This window comes from Diabrotica undecimpunctata, chromosome 9 (genome assembly GCF_040954645.1).
Source record: "Diabrotica undecimpunctata isolate CICGRU chromosome 9, icDiaUnde3, whole genome shotgun sequence".
Taxonomy (NCBI): Eukaryota; Metazoa; Arthropoda; class Insecta; order Coleoptera; family Chrysomelidae; genus Diabrotica; species Diabrotica undecimpunctata.
This window is the reverse complement of record NC_092811.1, coordinates 30156445-30176907: the sequence shown is the minus strand read 5'-3', so window position 1 is coordinate 30176907 and position 20463 is coordinate 30156445. Positions and strand designations below refer to the sequence as shown.

Below are 20463 nucleotides of genomic sequence, written 5' to 3'. Positions count from 1 at the left end.
CTTCTAGCCACAGATCACCTAACCTAGCACCTGTCAAAAAGTAAAACTACGCAAAAAAATAAGACAGTTCGGAGTTCGGACTCCCTATATCGATACATCCGTCACTAATTAATTTAGAACCACCACTATTAAATAGAAGTATAACCAAAGAATATAGACGCTAGCGTCTATATTCTTTGGTATAACCATGCATAGATGTAGTAATAATAATAATAAACTATATAGATAATACAACTCGAGGAAAATAAGTGAAGCCGAAAAGTTATAGAAAAAATACTTGTCAATATACTTGGAAGAATGTGGCTGTTAACAAATGCTTAAAAACTAATGAATATTTCAATATTCCGACACACATATATAAAACACAAACTAAATTAAAGGGGGACACATTTTCAATAATTATTAACGAATTTCACTAGGTTCTCCTAATTACTTAACGAATTTAATTTTTCAAAATGGATTTGAAAGTTTGAATATTCTTCTATATGTCATAAAATTTTCAACTATCTAAAGTCTTCAGTTTTGAACTTGCATAATTTTGAATATTATTAACTTTTTTTTTAAAGTTAGATTACACAATTTTTGTGCAAAAACTATTTCATCGATTTAATTGAAATTTTGTGTAATGATTGAACATTTATTAAATAGTTTCTTTCGTTAAGTATGAAGGGCCTATGTATAATATAAGTGTGATAAATAAAATCACAAAAAAAATATTTTTTATATATAGGTATATTTTTTGCGATTTTTAGTATTTTTCCATCAATAGTAATCATTTTTAAGACTTGCAATCACATTTGTCTCATGTAAAATTTAATTGCACAACTTTTATTCCTCTTGACCAAACCAAATTGTTTTAAAACCAATAAAGTTGCTGAGATATGTGAGAAAAACCAATGAAAAATGCTGAATTTATTGAATAGTTTTTATATATTGTTTAATAAAAAGTAGGTTTTCTTTTGAGGACTAACGCGTAGTGAAATTATGATTTCTAGTGATATTTGGAAGCGATTTATGCAAAAAACTACGTTTATATACTTCCCACACAACTCAAAACATATACCGCCTGATCTAAGTATTAAAGCTAGATAATAACAAAGATCTTAAAATATTTAGGAGTAATAACAACAAGGAATTTGTGGAAATCGTATAAAATGTAACAACGTCGTTGTAGCCGTATAATAACACGTTCTTTAGAATGAACAATGTGTAAAAAAAAATAACAAAATTTACAGTATACATTATTTAAACGATATTAACTTACAGGAGTAATGTGGTACTGATTATAAAAAGATCATAAAATTAAAAATGCATAATTTGACTTTAACTTAAATCTAAATAGCTACATACAACGTAAGTAAAATCTAAGTAAAATCCTCAAAGCTAGTTTGGCATGGAATAATACCTATTCCAATGGCATTGCAAAAGGTGAAAATTACCTGTATACCAAAATTTGCTAAGGTAATTCACCAATCGCCAAAATCATACCAATCTTCCTCCTTAATAAAAACACTAGAAAGGCTCCTAGATAGATACATTATAGTTGTGAAGAATAAACCACATCGATCGTCAATACGCGTATCAGCCAGGAAAGTCAACAGACTTGGGATGATCTCAGTAGACTGCTCTCAAAGTCATTGGAAGACAAAGAAAATTTTTTAGACGTGGAAGGAGCGTTTAACAACATCTCTTTTGAATCTCGAGAGGTATTATCTCTACTACTGTGGGCAATACTAATAGACGACCTCTTAACTAACTGTCCAAATATGAGTTTAACTGTCTGGGCTATGCGGATATCCTGGCAGTAGTAGTCAAAGGGCGTTTGGCCAAGACAGTCACAGAACGAACGCAAATCGCTCTGAGAGGTAGATAACTGGTGTAAAGCTGAAGATCTAAGAATTAACCTGCAAAAAACAACAGCCGTTACCTTTACCAGAAAAAGGGCACTGCAATCCCCTGAGGAAATTTCTGTCCCCGATGGCACTTTCTTTAAGCATAAAGACAATTTCGGTAATATGGAATACGTGATGTATTGGATAGAAGAAAGTACTTACCAATAAAAATACATGATTAAATTTTAGATATCGCTATCAACAACCCCAATACAACTTCACGTCCAATGACTAGACAAGATGAAGTACAAAAACATCGGTTTCTCCTTGGCCGATTTTTTTTTTAAATAGATGAAGTAACTTTTGAAGCAGTGATGTTACCGTTGCGGTAAGATTGAGATCTCAGGCTTGTCAAAAATACGGGGAAGGGCAATTTGAAATTTTCAGTAATTAAATAGAGCTACCTATATTATAACGGACACTTTATTTATGTGTTTTTTTATAGGGTAGAGTGAGGTTAACTGAACAGGCAGGTTAATTGAACACTTCAACGTACCTGCCATTTGTTAGACAGAATCATAGCCATGCACTTTTAGTTGAAAGTAGAATCTTAAAGCCACTAATTGTGGTTAATAAAGATTTCTATATAACCTACAGAGGATTGTTAGTAAAATCAACATGGTTTTTCATGGATGAGTCATTCTTCCACTATTTTAAGTTATTATATTTTACGTCGTTTAAGGAAAAGAATGCGAACGATGAACAATAAGTCTTACAGTTCAAAAACATTAAAACAGGCTTGCAAAGAAGTCTTAGAAAATAGTCGTTCAGTAAGAACGTAGCTATCCAGTTTGGTCTTCCGAGAATTACACTAAAACGTTATGTACACATATGCCGCTATCATGATTTTTGGATGGTTAATTTTCGCCCAAGTAATGAGCACCACATTGAAGCAGCAGCGAAAGATGAAATAGGAATAAAAATTTGTGCCCGTAAAACTCATTGGTTTGACAATGAATACAATAATGCAACAAAAGAAAAAAATTAAGCCTACAGAAAGATGCTTACCCGACAAACTAGGACAACTGTAGAGAATTAGCAGACAAAGAAAAGAGAAGAAAGGATACACATATTAAGATATGACGTCTGAGGTGGATAGGGCATGTAATGCGGATGGAACAAAATGACCCAGCTAAAAAAATGCTCCTTGATAGACCCATTGGTCAGAGAAGAAGAGGAAGACCCAGAAAAAGGTTCCTTGGGAAAGATGAAGACATGAGAAATATGGAAATACATGCTTGGCAGAGGAAGGCGATGGATAGGGAGACTGGATAGAAATTCTTGAGGAGATTAGGACCCACGCAGGATTGTAAAGCCAGAATGATGATGATGAATGAGCACTTCATGGTATTTTCTCAAGACGAAGAACTGCTTCTTAAAAATATTTACAAGAAGCTTGCAACATTCATTATGTATTGTCAGTCAAACAAGGTCTAGGTTGGCATATGAATTTACTGTAGCTAACAACAAAACTATAAAGGAGAGTTGGATTCGGGATGGAATAGCTCGAAGGTAGTAGATGTTTAATTTTATAGAAAGGCACAGATTATCATTAAGAACCCCTGAACAAACCAGCATTAGTAGGGCGAACAGCTTTATTAAAGGACATGTAGAAGCATTTGTAAAAAAACTGAGATATCTTAAAAATATATATAATTTACATGCCAATGATGTCTACAATCTAGATGAGACAGATGCACAAACCACCAAAAGTGTTAGCCGCAACAGGCAAAAAAAAAGCGTGGGGCAAATGACTTCTGCCGAAAGAGGGGTCCTTGTTAGCGTGGTGGCAATATTGATGCTACTGGAAATGTGCCACACTACTTTATATTTCTTCACGTGCATTTTAAGGTGAACTCTTTTTGCCTGTTTTGCAACATTTTGCTCAACATAAAAGACCGTCAAAGAAAACCCGAAACTAAATATTATCGACAATCATGAAAGGCATTAAGCGTAACGCAATAGAGTTTGAGAAGGAAAATGGAATAATCCTTTTAACATCCACAAGGAAACTAAATTCCTGTGGCTGTATATCATGTATCACAAATTCTAGCCCGCTTCCATTTTCCAGTTAACCTACTAGGTAGGTTAATTGGTCAAAATTGTAGATTATTACGAAAATCAACCGGCTATTCCTATAGATGTTTATTGAACTTCAAAAACCATATTAAATGGTTAGTCAAATAACAAAGAAGCACAGGATAAATCAATTGCTTATTTATGAAAGGCATCATGTCACTTTTTTTCAAATTTTTGTTTAACTCAGAAAATGATAACCCATATGTTCGCACATCGTTTGCTAATGAAAAGCGTTTGTCTGTTATTCCTTTACTAGATATTTTAGTTAAAAATTATTGTTTATTTATGAAAGGCCTAATATCATTGACAAGTGGCTTTAATAATGAAAAGCACTATTAGCAACATTGCGTGGCCAGATCATAGATAAAGAATATATATTACTGAATGGGCCAGATGATTGTTGACAGATGTTTACTGTTTGGAGATTAATTAACCCGTAATGTTGTTTTACGTTATAATCAACTGTTAAATAATAATAAAATAAAATAGTGTTCTTCAGTTTTTGTTAAAGTGATTCAACTTTTGAACAACATGTTTTGAAGTAATATCAGAGACTGAAAGTGTGGTAATTGAAATAGAAGCAGATAGCAAGAAGCAAAAGAGAGGTGTTCGTTACTCTGATGAATATAAAGGTAAATTGCATTAAGAAAGCTAGATGTCGTGGTACAGAATATATAAATTACAGAAGAAATGTTGTCAAACGACGCAAAACAGGATTATCATGCTCGTAAGTTAGGTTTTATTGTTTTATCGTACAATGTACTATTTCAAACACGAAATAAGATGATAAATTGAAGACTAATTTTAGTTCCACAAGCTTAGTTCCACAATAGCAACATATTTTGAATGCTGCAGGTGCAGATTGAGATGTTTAGAAAAGGTATGTGAAGAGGACCAAGTTGAAATTTGATGCAGAGGTAGAAACAAACAAAAATGAGCAAAACCTTTTTTACCAGTCCTTAATAGCAGAGCCCGTACAGAAGAAGCCCGTCAAGATTAAAACACTTCCGGAGATGAAGGTGGAGATGTTTGTTTTAAGTCCAAACATTCTGTTTAGCATACAAGTTCTTTTAAATTGTATACCTTGCTTCATGAGAAAAGGATCAACATCTGCAAAAAGGCTTTTTGGAGTCCGCACGGTATTGGTGAAAAAAGATTAAGAAGACTGCAAGATTTTCTTGTGAAAGGTGAGTCTTCTACAGATTTAACAGGCCAACAGATGAATCGGAAGATCCTTCCACAAGATTATACGAATCTTGTAAAAGAACACATTCAGTTATTCCCACTGACAACAAGTCACTATCCGTCTAAGGAAATAAAATACTTAGATGCTAAGCTGGACATAAAAAAAATGTTCAATTTGTTCCAAGAGAAATTTAATGAGTTGAACGTGAAGTATAGTTTTTACTACAAACTTTTCAAAGAACATTTCAATTATAGATTTGGAAGGCCCTAAATTGACACTTGTTGTGAATGTGAACTGCTCAACACTAGAATAAAAATCCTCAGTTGAATGAAACAGCCAAAATGAGTTGCAGTTGAGCAGCTACTTCTGCATAAGAGGAGTAGTAAAAAGTTTTATTCGTCCCTTCGACAGACGAAAGAATACTATGCCGAATATGAAAATGAGATGCTTTTATGTTTTGATTATATAGCAAACATATCGCTTCCTACGATTCCAGTACAGGAAATATATTACCTTAGACAACTGTCCGTCTATCCGTTTGGCATCCATAATAGTAATAATGACACTGCAATATTTTCTTTATACCACCAAGGAATTGCTGGAAAGGGAAGTAATGAAGTTTGCTCTTTTTTAAAGAAGTATATTAACGAGAATGTTTCAGCTAATATAGATGAGTTGTACTTATACAATGACAACTGTACAGGACAATATAAAAATCACACGATCGTATAGGTTTTTACCTATATCGTATAGGTTTTTACCGATCGTTTAGGTAACTTACAAATAGTGGAAGATTCAAATAAATTGTCTATAGACTTCCAATAAGCGGTCAACACTATTTGCCATTTGACAGGGTCTTCGGCCTTGTAAAACGAAACCTAAGGAAACATGATGTTTACTATGTATTTAGTGGAAAATGCAGATGTTTTGGACTTTCAAAGTTGATGGCCCAAATTGTACAAGAAAAATACTGTTTCAGAAGAAAGTCAAATTGAGAAAAACAAAAAAAAAAGAAATGTTTACTATTTCTTCCTACCACGAATTTACTTGTGAAAGATTTAAAAAAGGAGTGGTCGTTGTATCTGATTTTATAGGTGGATATCTTAAGAAAACCTTCAAATTATTATCTAACCCACTGTGTATTGCCGAGCCATCTCCCCCCTCCTCATTAGCAAGAAAAACTCATGAAGCAAAGGTACCAATTCATCAAAAGAAAATTAATGACCTGAAGAAACTTTTGCTCTACGTCCATCAAGAACACAGGTGGTTTTACAATGAGCTTGCTGAATGGCCTACGGTTGCAAGCAAAAAATGAGCAAAAATGTACAAAACGGCAATTAATTTTAGCTAATTTTATTGCCTTAGAATTGTTTTAATAGAGTAATATTAATTATAAATAAACACGGTGTAAATTCATCCACCAATCAAAAGTTTCTCCGTAAAACAAGACTTTTGTTTATGAAAGGCCTCTTTCAATAATAATAAAAAATGCAATAATAATATTAAAAGGTGTAACTAACATGATTTATTTTCAGTTTTAAGGTCCTTAATATGTTTCGAAAAATCAGAAAAGTATAAAATGGTTTTTCATAAACCTATACAGTTATTAGTTGTTTCCCAAAATTTAAATGTTGTGATAAGAGGTCTTTTATAAATAAGCGATTCAAATATTGGCCTTTTTTGAAGCAGGCAGTATGTCCAGTTAACCTCACTCTACCCTGCACTTTGCAAGTATATATCTAAAAAACAACAAACTTTTATATATTTTCGTCTTATATAAGAATCAAGGTAATCTCAAAATGTGATGTCAAAATAATGTCATGTTAGTTTCTAAAACATGAATTTAACTGTCTGACTTAGATTCCCAGTTACCTAAACCAGCTTCTGAAAACGCTTTATAAAAGTTTTCTCTCGCAACGGTGTAACTAGTTAAAATGTTGTTGCCCTCTAATCGAGTTGTATGCACCCTCTTACGACCTTTAACAGGTGGCCATCTTTGAGACAATGACACATATCGGTCTACCAAACTCCATGTAGAAATTACTGAAGTGCCGTGTTCTGTTTCACCATTTCTACTCAGAACTACTTCAGGATGGTCCATGCCCAAGAGCCAAACCACAGCAAAGTTAAGACTGGTACTTGGTCTTCTTAATTCAGTACATAGTACTGTTAACAATTTGGGCTTATTTAAATGAAATTCTGACGGTATATTTTGTAAAGTATTTTCTATTCTTTCGTAAAGAGCTCTTTGTAACTGAGTGTGGGTTACTCTTCTTCCTACTATGACTGAACTTAAGTATACAGGATCAATAAAATTGAGCAAAAGAGGTCCTTGCAAGCCCAAGACATTCCACTTGCAAATTTTATCTGAACACGACATCATTTTGACGGTATGTTTTTCTATAATACTATCCCAAGTTGAGTTAAGGCAAGTTTTCGTAGGTACAGTCCCTTGTGAAGGTTCTATCTTGCATCTTAGCAAACCACGGATTAGAGTAATGGGATTCTTGCCATCATCGCATTTAATAGTTGCATCACCACAAGGTGGATGGCTGATGTACAGATGAAACTCAATTCCCTGCTTTAATTGATATCCTGATCCGCAGTTTTTCAGGATGAATATTGATGCTTCATGAGATTCATTTGATAGCAGCAATTCTAATTGGTTGTAGAAGTACAATAGCAAACACCTTCTGGATAAAACTTCCGCATGCATATCATGTAGTGAGCTTCCATTTGCAGTGATGTTTTTTGGAGAGATGCAGTTAGTACCAGTTGTTATACATATTACTTCGGCAGTTGAAAGGTCTGAATTTTTCGTCATCACAATGCCTAAAAATATTTCACTTATAATTAATTATGTCTGAAATACTTTTTGAGAAATTAAATATTAATATATATATATATATATATATATATATATATATATATATATATATATATATATATATTATATCACACTGACGAAGAAATATAGAAACTATACAGTAACGTAAATGAAGCATTAAATAACAATAAAAGTCATTTCAAGTATTTTAATTGGTGACTTTAGTGCCAAAGTAGGAAAGAGAAACGACAAAGAACAAGTCGTGGGAAAGTATGGAGTCGGTGATAGAAATGAGAGGGGGAAAAGACTGGCTCAGTTTGCACACTGAACCAGTCTTTCAAGTGCCAACTGAACGTGCCAATTGCAAATACATTCTTTAAGAAAAAATCGAACAGAAAATGGACTTAGGTAGCACCAAATGGAATCACTAAGAACGAAATTGACTTCATTCTAACCAACAAGATTGCTACAATAAAAGATGTCAGTGTAATAAATAAATTTCAAACAGGCAGCCACCATGGCCTAATCAGACCAAAAATTGTTCAAGATTTGAAACTAGAAAGAATAAAATTAATCACAAAACCAAGAGTAACCGCTATAAATATTAACAATCTAAAAGAAAACTCAGATCACTACCAAAGGACAATTGATGAAAGATTACATGACCAAATCGACAGCTCTCAATTAATGGAAAACATCCTAGATAGTGCCAAAGAAATCGGAGGCCCGCAACAACAAACTGAACATAATAAATTGTCTGATAAAACTAAAATAATGCTAAAACAAAGAAGGGAAATAAAAGTAAGTAGCAACATACAGAGAATACAATACACTGAACTTTGTAAGACAGTAAGGAAAAATATTAAGGAAGATATAAGTGTTCGGATTTGATCCAAACTGGCAACAGCGCCCTCGCGTCCTACCCCTAACTACCCTTTGGTACAGACCAAAATTTGACGATACGAAAGATTGCACAGAATTCTCTCTTGTACGTTCAACTCTCCGAGAAGACACATCGCTCTGAACCATCCGATCACGTCTTAACAATAATAACTGTAAGTGTTAATATTCATTACACAAGCAATGAGCAAATAAATAGTAATTAGTATATTGTTCATCAAACAATTAAGGGTATACTAGTGATAATCAAAATACATTTCTACTGAGCAAGAGTAGTTTTAATTAAATCGATGTAACAAAAAGAACCACCGCTTAATGGAAATATACCAAATCGAAGGCTAATCCGAAGTAATTATATTTTATAATTAGTTACTTGTACCCAGCCGAAATATTTATTCGGCCCACTTGGACGGTGCAGAGGAACCCAGCCCGTTTCATGGTCCTTCTCCCATATGTTATAAACTAGGATTTATATAAATAACAAATTCAACACAAATATATTTAAAATATATTATATTCTACAAATTGCTACGTCGCGTCATTCGCTGTGTGAGAACTCACGGCATCAGGTACACCGCTCATCACTGCAGGTACAGAAAAAGTTCTTTCTTCCCACGTGCTCACAGAATAATTTCGATACTAAGAAAGACACTATTGTTTCGCATAAAATAAAAATTTGAATAATAATTACTTTAAGAAATTCTTTGTAACAATTAGTTTTAAGAATTAAAAACATTTATTTGCTCAAGCGAAAAACTTTATTATTTATCTTTGAAATTTCACTAAATAAATACTTTTAATATTTTTACACATCATAAATATTATACTTACCGATTTCACAGTGCCTCCATATATTTAACGATTTTATATATACTACACATATTCTACAACACATTTAAATATTCATTTATTGATATTTCTATTGATTTGTTTGTATTGTATTGTTTTATCTTTCAGGGCGCTTATAAAAGTTGTGCTATATCTAACGCGATAGTGTTTTCGCAAGTGAATTTAAGGTGTTTTTAGTGATTGCATATATCATACTTGTTTAGATTTAAAACCTATATTTAATAATGGAGGCACTGAAGAAACAACGAGCAACGGCAAAGTCGGCTTTAACGCGAGCATATAATTGGTGTGATCAATTTTTACATTCTCAACTAACTATAACAGAATTACAACTAAGAGAAGAATCAATAATTAAACATTTTGAACGTTATAATGTTCATAATGTTCAAGATAACATAGAACAAGCCACTGACGATGCCGATGCTCTTGAAAACCGTGATCTTATGGAAAAACATTATTTTAAATATTTAACTTTATTACGCGAAAAGTGCAAATCTCTCGTAGAGTCAAATCTACCCAGTCTTACCACTCAAACTCCCACTGTTACACAAACCACGCCTACTAATGTAAAACTACCCCAATTATCACTTCAAATCTTCTCAGGCAACTACGATGAATGGATATCATTTTATCAACTCTTTACCTCTTTAATCATTGATAACCCATCTCTGACAAATATTCAACGGTTTATATACCTAAAATCTTCTCTAAAAAATGAAGCTCTCGCCTTAATTGACTCTCTCGAATTAACCCACGAAAACTTTACCATTGCCCTTGACCTCTTGGAAAAACGATACTCTAATAACTTAAATATAATCAACGCACACTTAAAATCCATTTTGGACTACCCCACTCTCACTAAGGTTAATGCCCAAACACTCAGAGACTTCGTAACTACAATAAGAAAACACATTCAATCTTTAAAAAACTTAAACATTCCAGTAGATACTTGGGACATCATCTTAGTTTATATTTTGTCAAGAAAAATTGACTATAACTCCAAAAAACAATACGGAGAAAAAAGAATTAAATCAGATTTATCCACATTAGACGAGTTTCTAGACATTTTAGAAGATAGGTGCAATTTATTAGGTGATTTAAGTGACTCACGTGACTATAAAACGGAAAAACCTTCTCCGAAATTCTCTCGCACTACTTCTCTTCACACCAATGTTACCTACAATAATTCTTCCACTTCTAAATGCATATACTGTAATGACTTGTCTCATAAAATATATCGTTGTCCATGTTTCTCATCTCTACCACACTCTGATAAACTAAATTTCACACATTCTCAACACATGTGCACAAACTGCTTGGGCACAGGACATTCTTACAATGAATGCATCTTTAAAACTTGCTCGATTTGTTCTAAAAAACATCACACTCTCTTGCACGTACGCAAAACCCACAACACTCCATCTCAAGGCCAAAGAACTACATATCCTCAAGGCAATCAACATAATTGGAGATCCAATTCAAATCAAACACATTCTGATGCCAACTCCAGAAAACATAATTATCATCAAACTCAAGAAAAATCAAACCCTAATTTAAATTCTTATAAAAATCATACAGAATTCGACGACATGCCATCCTCCTCTGGCAATAACATCCACCCCGAGTCTGTCACAGCGGTATCTCTAGATACCACAGGCGACCTTACATTCTCCGCTAAACCTTGTAATGTTCTATTAGCAACAATTAAAATATCTATTCAATCAAAATCAGGACATATGATAACAGCCAAGGCACTTCTCGATAATGCTAGTCAAAGTAGCTTTATATCAAGGAATCTTTTTGAAAAAATTAGCTGTAAAACCCTCCAACAACCACTTCAAATTTCTGGAATTGCCCAGAGCTCAATCATGTCTAACATAATGGCAAATCTTACAATTTTCTCTACTAATGATAAAAGCAATAAACTTAACATGTCTTGTTACGTACTCGATAGAATAACTACCCCACTACCGCAGACACATATACCCCTAGAATTGCTCGAAATACCACACAACATTTCCTTAGCCGACAGTGAGTTCTTTTCAACTTCAAGCATTGACATTTTGATAGGTGCTGACAAATACTACGAACTCATTACCGATGGCATTGTAAGATTAGGAAAAAATCTCCCTGTACTTCAAAACACCTTTTTTGGTTGGATTGTCGCTGGTACCTCATAATCATCTAAAAAATAAAAGAGTATCCTTATTTACTCAAACTTCTAATGTTATCTCCGAAAACACTTCTTCCCTTAACTCGCTTCTTCCTAAATTCTGGGAAATGGAGGAAATACCCACTAAAAAACTTCTCACCCCGACTGAAGAAATTGCTGAACTTGACTTCAAGAAAAACTTTAAAATTTTAGAAACCGGACGATTCCAAGTCAATCTTCCCCTTAAATGCCCCTCAGAGCATACCAAACTAGGTGACTCTTTTCATATCGCTAAAAAACGATTCGAAAGCTTAGAAAAGAAATTCCAATTAAATCACTCTCTGTTTCTTGAATACAAAAGGTTTATCAATGAATACATTACACTTAATCATGCACGATATATCCCACTCACACTATACAATAATTTATCCGAACACAAATATTTCTTGCCCCATCATTGCGTGATAAAAGAGAGCAGTACCAGCACTCGATTACGCGTTGTTTTTGATGGATCTTGTAAATCCTCTTTTGGAACTTCTTTAAATGACATTATGCTCACAGGTCCACAGGTACAACCTGATCTATTTGTCATCATTTGCCGTTTTAGAATACCCCAATTTGTTTGTACTGCTGATATTCAAAAAATGTACCGTCAAATAAATATTAACCCAAATCAAACCTTCCTGCAAAATATACTGTGGAGAGATGATCCCTCTAAACCACTTGAATGCATTGAACTTACTAGCGTAACGTACGGCCTCAGATCTTCACGTTTCTTATCTACTCGGGCTATAAAAGAGCTTGCATCCACTTACATCCAAAAATACCCCCTCGCTTGTGAGGCCTTACTTACACAAACTTACGTAGACGACATCCTCTGTGGTGCCGAAACTGAAGCTGACCTAGAAACCACATATCACGAATTAAATACCGTTCTAGGTAGTGCTTGCATTTCAACTCACAAATGGGTTTCCAATTCCACAAGGTTCACTGAAAAATATTGTAACAATGATCAACCCACTTCATATGACATCCAAATCGAAAATGTCTCTAATAAAATTTTAGGACTTTCATGGAACCCTTCTCCAGACACACTCTCAATTTCAGTACCTGAAGCCCCAACTAACACTCGCGTTACAAAAAGAATTGCCTTATCCACTCTAGCCAAAATGTATGACCCCTTAGGGTTAATAACTCCTGTGATTCTACATGGAAAGTTATTCATTAAGAAACTTTTCCTTGAACGAATGGACTGGGACGATATCTTGCCTCCCTCTTTGGAAAAAGAATGGACAACCTTTGTAAATAATATACCTCACTTAAAGTCCTTAAAAATCCCACGCTGTCTATTTCTTAATAAGAAAGTCGCACACATACAAATTCATGTCTTTGCTGACAGCAGCGAAAGGGCTTATGCAGCATGCATTTACTTTCGTACTGTATACTCTGATAACACAGTTTCCTGCATACTGGTTACAGGAAAATCTCGGGTAAGCCCTATCAGGACAACTACCCTACTTAGACTTGAACTCTGTGCCATGTTACTCCTCTCAAAACTCACCAAAAGAATCATATCAATATATGAAAACAAACTGTCATTCTCTAGTGTCAATTTGTGGAGCGATTCAAGAATCGCTATCGTGGATACAATCCCACGCATCCCGCTGGAATACCTTTGTTTCCAATCGAGTTGCTCAAATCACTGAATTTACAAATGCCTTTCAGTGGCGCCACATAAAATCTGCAGAAAATGCTGCCGACTACCCATCTCGAGGATTACTAGCCCAAAACATTTTAAAATTAGATTTATGGTGGTCAGGTCCTTCATTTCTGCAAGACCCCAATCTAAATCTCGCACATTTTAATGAAAAAATTAATGAATGCAACTTACCAGAAGAGAGAAAAATCTCACTTCTTACCACTAAACCTACCGAAGAAAATTTTTGGCATAAAATATTTCTTAGATTTTCTAAATTTTCTAGACTAGTGCACGCAATGGCTTATGTTCACAGATTTATTCACAATTCAAGGTTTCCCACTAAAACTCTTACTGGTCCACTATCTGTAGATGAACTTCTCACGTCCACTAACTCAATTTGTAAAATTGTTCAACACCAACACTTCAGTTCAGAAATCTCTGAAATCCAAAATAGTAAATCACTCAAATAAAACCATGGTCTCACTTAGTCCATTCATAAATCACTCTGGTTTTTTATGTGTCGGTGGACGCTTAAAAAGAGACATTCTGCAGACAAATGCAGACATTCTAGAATATCATAAACACCCTATTTTACTTCCCTCTAAATCACATGTAGTCACTCTACTGCTTTCACACGAACATACTAGACTTGGTCATGTCGAACCACAGGCCTTACTTTCCGGTCAGAGCTGTACGGATTCGAACTAGTGAAGGAGTCTTCATTAGGCCCATCACAAAGCTATGTCCCTTGCCTCAAGATTCTTAATTTGATTGTCGTATATTACTTTCTTCTTATTCCTGCTTACTTTCTTGTTTATATATCATAGGTCTTCTGTATCTTCTCACGTTCCAACTGAACCATTAGATCTCATTCCTTTCTTATCTTTCTACCTCATTATTGAATGAGACATTCAACGGCCGGGGAGTATGTTCGGATTTGATCCAAACTGGCAACAGCGCCCTCGCGTCCTACCCCTAACTACCCTTTGGTACAGACCAAAATTTGACGATACGAAAGATTGCACAGAATTCTCTCTTGTACGTTCAACTCTCCGAGAAGACACATCGCTCTGAACCATCCGATCACGTCTTAACAATAATAACTGTAAGTGTTAATATTCATTACACAAGCAATGAGCAAATAAATAGTAATTAGTATATTGTTCATCAAACAATTAAGGGTATACTAGTGATAATCAAAATACATTTCTACTGAGCAAGAGTAGTTTTAATTAAATCCATGTAACAAAAAGAACCACCACTTAATGGAAATATGCCAAATCGAAGGCTAATCCGAAGTAATTATATTTTATAATTAGTTACTTGTACCCAGCCGAAATATTTATTCGGCCCACTTGGACGGTGCAGAGGAACCCAGCCCGTTCCAATAAGAAAGTACAATGAAAGACTGGTAGAAAATGCAATAAAAAACAGGAAAAAACTATAAGAAAACAAGAAAAACAATAATCATTGGGAAGAAGCAAATCGTTCCTCTAACAAGCGAGAACACCAGAATTACAGACAGAAATAAAATAATATAACTCGTGACTAAATTCTACAGCGAACTATACAAAGCCCCTGACACACTTAAAGATGTAATCAGTAACCAAGAAGATGTACCAGAAGTCCTTCCGGAAGAAGTAGAATCAACAATTACAAAAATGAAAAGCGGTAAAGCAGCTGGAATAGATGGTATAACAGTGGAACTGCTTAAATACGCTGGCATAAAACCTGGAAAATCTTAGCAGACATATTTACGAACTGCCTAAGATCGAGATGCATACCAGACCACTGGAAAACAGCAAACATAATTCTCGTTCATAAGAAAGATAGCAAAGAGGATATCAAAAACTACAGACCTATAAGTCTACTACCAATCGTATACAAGGTATTCACAAAGATCATCAACAATAGATAACAAACGCATTAGATGCTGCACAGTCGAGAGAACAAGCTGGCTTCAGAAGTGGATTCAGTACCATTGATCGAGAACTAATGAGTAGAGCTAAAGAATGCGAAATCCGCTAGCATTAACCTTCATAGATTTCGAGGAGGCTTTCGATTCTATATATCCCAAGGCAGTAATAGAAACTTTGAGCAACCAAGGCATTGACAAACCGTATATAGAAACTTTAGCAAATATATACAGACAAGCAAAAGCTAAGGTTAAAGTTTATGAAAACACTCCAGAATTTCTCATTACCAGAGGCGTCCGACAAGGAGACGCAATATCACCAAAGCTCGTCACTGCAACTCTAGAAAATATATTCAGCAAAATTAACTGGCAGAACAAAGGAATATCTGCAGAACAACAAGAACTTATAAGTGACCTAAATGCAGCTAGCAATGAAGTTGGCCTAAAAATGAATTTGACAAAAACAAAAATCATGTACAACGAGCTAGTGGGTGTCCAAGATGTAACAATAAACAACACTGCACTTGCGACAGTAGACGAGTATGTATACCTGGGACAACTAATACATAAATCTGGCTCCTTACTTCCAGAGATCAACAGAAGAATGAAACTAGCTTGGACATCTTTTGGTAGAAATTCAGTTATATTCAAATCGAAGATGCCAATCCACTTGAAGAAAAAAGCATTCGATCAGTGTATACTACTGTTACGATAAATAATGACGCATAATATCTAAACTGTAAACATCCTTTCTCATTCAAGTCTTTTCTAGATCATACACCAGCCAGCAGAAACCCCAGGTAATAACCGACGGATCTCCTACGATTCGAAGTTTCCAGAAGCAGGTCGAACTAGGAACCAGTCCGGGTGACCTCGTCTGTTCGAAGGGAATCGCCAGAATTCTAGTCTAACGGTTGTTTAGTATAAATATAGAGGACCCTTTTATTTAAGTTACAGTTAGTTTTGAATATGAAGTCGAGTTTTTAGTCCGAAATAAATATTGTAAAACTGTAATAAATATATAAAGATTCTAATAAACTTAATCATGACATGATGTCAAAACAACAAATTTTCGATGTCACAGCGACATTGGGATATCTTGCCAATGCCACACCGTCATATACTTGTAGCAACAGGTTTATTAGCCTTTAATCACGTATTAGTAATCTGTGTCTAGTAGGTTGTGGTAAAAAGGTAGTAGGTGTGAAAAATAGTTAAGGAAAATGAATGGAAGGGGAAAATTTATAGTACCGCTGTTGAAGGGTAACCAAAAAGATATCAGTAAGTGATCATTAATATTGTTCATCTGCAAAAGTAGCGTGTTTGTGTGAATGGTTTCCTCATTGGCTAAATACATGGTGAGCAAATTTAGAAATAGGTACACAATAATTTTAAACAGATATAATAATTTTGGTTTTCAGGTGATGTAGAAAAGAGTTCGGCCTTGTTGGAACTACTTTGAAATCCACAGCGGAATATACTGCAGAAGACAATGCCCAGAACATACACAAATAATTGAGATAACAACCGGAGAGTTAAGCGATGCCCTCAAAAGATCGAAAAACGGTAAAGCAGCAGGACCTAGAGACATCCCAATTGAGTTGGTAAAGTATGGACCAAAAATATTACATGATATATTGGTTCAACTGTTTAACAAATGCTTAAAAGGACAAAATATCCCTGATGATTTGAAGGTTGGATACATCAGCTCAATATTCAAGAAAGGGGATAAACGCAAATGCTCTAATTATAGGGAAATAACTGTTATCAGCTCAGTGGGGAGGTTGTACGGTCGAATAATAAAAGAAAGAATAGAATCAGAATAGAATCATTTTACCATTTTACCACCTTCCCGACCTCAGATCGTCAGTAAATTATTTTTCCTGTAATTTTTTTATATTTTCTTCCATTTACAATGGGTGTCATCCTGTTATTTTTTTCTTCAGTTTTTACCATTTTCAAAGGTTTCAGCCCTAGTCTAATCGGTCAGTACTAACCTGTACTTTTTCGTGTACATTTTTTTCGAATGTGTCCTTGTATATTTCACTCAGCACTACTTTTGATGAATAACCGCTTATCGCATAAAGTATCGAGTTACTTCCAATTATCTTCTGAATAGATTTATTTTCTAAGAATTATTGAAGTAAAGAAACTAATTTATTGGTCATAAAATTTTTAAAAATTAGCAAGTTTTATAAATAGTCTAATTTTTATTGTGTTATTGTGTATATTGTTAATTTGTCAACTATTGAATTATGTCAGTTGATGTATTACAAAATTTATTTTATCACCAAAATAAATAAAAAATTATTAAAATTGCTGGACATGATTTGGGAATTTCGACAGCCAAAAAAGAGAAAGATTCCCCAAATATTAAAAAAAAATTTAAACCTGCTTTTGAAGCAAAACCATCCTGAATGACGATCCAATATTGGCCAATGTTGAAACATTATAATAGTATAAACAACTATCATGACTCATTATATAACAAAGTAATGCAGTTTTCTGCTTTTTAATGATTTCGATCAGCTCACTTTCCCTGCATACTTGACAAAAAACTTAAAAGTTAGGGTATGGACAGTCCAAGATATTCGCAACATTCTTCATATACCAACATTTCAAATGCCCCAAGTCTAAATACTTAAGTCTAAAATAAGAGCAACATTTGAAGAACACATATCTAAATGAAAATATATTCATAGTCTCAAGTTGTAGAGAAAATAACGTGCATCAGGTAATTAGTGAATTTTTGAAACCAGCACAGCATTATGAAGTGCAATGCCTGGAGTAACCTACAAGTCCGTGCAGCTCCAAATTGTTGGTTATAATTTTTTATGGCACTTTTAAGGTGCAAAAAATGGTATATTTTTATTATTTCTATTGTATCACATCAATATATTAGGCTAAAATGAGTATAATGCTGAATGAAAGTACATAAAAAGCTTTAATTTGAGCTGGACTATATTAAATTTGACCCAATAGTTTATGCAAAATTAACGATTGAACGTAGAAAATTCCTTTTTCGCCATTTTTAATTTTTGAAGTGCTTTTGTAAACGTTTTTTTATGCAAAAAGCATTATATTGATAGCTCTTTTAATTACAAATCGAATGAGACTTCCTAAGATCCGATCGGCCGTTTAATTGTCTATAAAAATTCTTAAATTTTTATAAATTTAGAGGGCCATAACTTTTTTCTAAAAAAGAGATCTAATTTTAGGAGGATTCTCTTGTTGGTGAAGAATATTTTTATGTAGAAATAAAAAAAATGGCTCAAAAAGATTTTTAACCCCTTATTTATTCCTTTAAAGTAGGGGCGACTTTTGCGTTATAAACTAATTCATCTATAACGCTCCCTATACAGTACATATATTTTTAACTTATTGATTCTTATAACTGAAGTCAAGACAAAGATTTAAAAAAAAAGTTTTCTAGCACCAATAGAAGTGGAATTAGCTTAATTTGTGGCAATTTGGTTTTTGTAAAGGGAAAAGCACGATTGATGCAATCATGAGTGTACTCGAAACATTGCGGACAGAAGGGATGAACATCGCTGGGCGGCCCTGCTGTAGTTTGATGTTAAGAATGCATTCAATACGTTGCAGTGAAACGAAGTAATGAAGGCAATGGAGGAGAGAGAATGTCCTGGTTACCTGATGAATGTGGTGGCGGAGTATCTGTCCGAGAGGATTATGGACGTGACGGCTGGGGTACCCCAGGGATCTGTCTTGGGCCCGACGCTATGGAATCTGGCATATGACGGGGTTAAGCTGTGAATACGGAGAGGGTAAAATCCCCTCGCTGTACTGGTAGTGGCCCGGGATGAGTCAGATCTCAAATACCTGGTTCGAAACGCAGGTGGCGTCGTAAAGAAATGGATGACGCAGCACGGACTAAAACTTGCGACAGAGAAAACCGAAGCCAATATTCTGAAGGGGACAAGGAACAGGCAAAATATTGAATTAAAATGTGCGGGAGCATGTCTAACACCCAAGAAACAAGTAAAGTATCTAGGAGTGACATTGCGCCAGAATGGAAAAGGGTGGTAGCACGTGCGGGAGGTGGTCCGGAAGGCTGCGAATAGTGCGGCTGCGTTGGGGAGGGTGATGCCGAACATTGGAGGACCCATATCCGAAAGGAGGAGGGTCTTACACGGTGTTGTACAGTCGATCGTCCTCTACGCGGCACCAGTCTGGAGCGATGCGGTAGAGATAACGGCCCATAGGAGTCTCATGACACGAGTAGACAGAACAAGTCTGTTTGCGAGTGGCATGCGCCTACAGGACTGTGTCTGCGGCAGCCTTATGGACCATCACTGGATGTTTTCCGTTGCATGTTTTGGCGGTGGAAAGAAAAAAGCTTTATGAGAGAAGAGGTCCAAACCTTACTGTGGCCGAGAGAAGACAGGAAAGGGAAAGATCAGTTGAAAGATGGCAAGAAGAATGGAACAACACGGAAGATGTGGCACAGTGGACGAAAATGATGATCCCGAACATAAGATATTGGGTGGACTGTGGCCACAGGCGACTGGATTATTTCCTGACGCAGGTGCTCAAGAACAATTTCTATATTTATATAGAATATACAAATATATAAACATATTTCCGATCCTATAGAGGTGCCTACCTCTATAGGATCGGAAAGGCTGAAACAGATGAATGCCTATACTGTGGATCCTCGGACACTGTGACACATACGATGTTAGATTGCAGCAGATGGATAGTGGAAAGGAACAGAATGGAGAGAGAGACATATGTGAATTTTGTTACAGTGAGAGAAATGATTGAGAGAATGATTGAAAATAAATTAGTTAGGACTAACATACACAGCTACATATATCCGTGCAGTGATCAAGAAAAAGGAAGAGGAAGAAAGACTGCTGGACCAACGCTAAAGGTAAGAGTGAATGATTCTGAAAGGTGAAGCTAGAAAAATGGGTCACACAGTTAGAATGCGTGATTCAGAC

The 20463-nt window shown here is 34.9% G+C and overlaps 1 protein-coding gene across 1 annotated transcript in view; it reads right to left on the bottom strand.

The window, feature by feature from the left end:
* Nucleotides 1–717: 717 nt before the first annotated feature.
* LOC140449742 (double-stranded RNA-specific editase Adar-like) overlaps nt 718–20463 on the bottom strand; it is a 28712-nt gene continuing 8966 nt past the window's right edge. Inside the window, exon 3 of the mRNA XM_072543064.1 lies at nt 718–7989. Within this exon, the coding sequence (XP_072399165.1) occupies nt 7001–7989 (989 nt within the window). The 3' untranslated portion in view covers nt 718–7000. The remainder of the gene's footprint in view (nt 7990–20463) is intronic.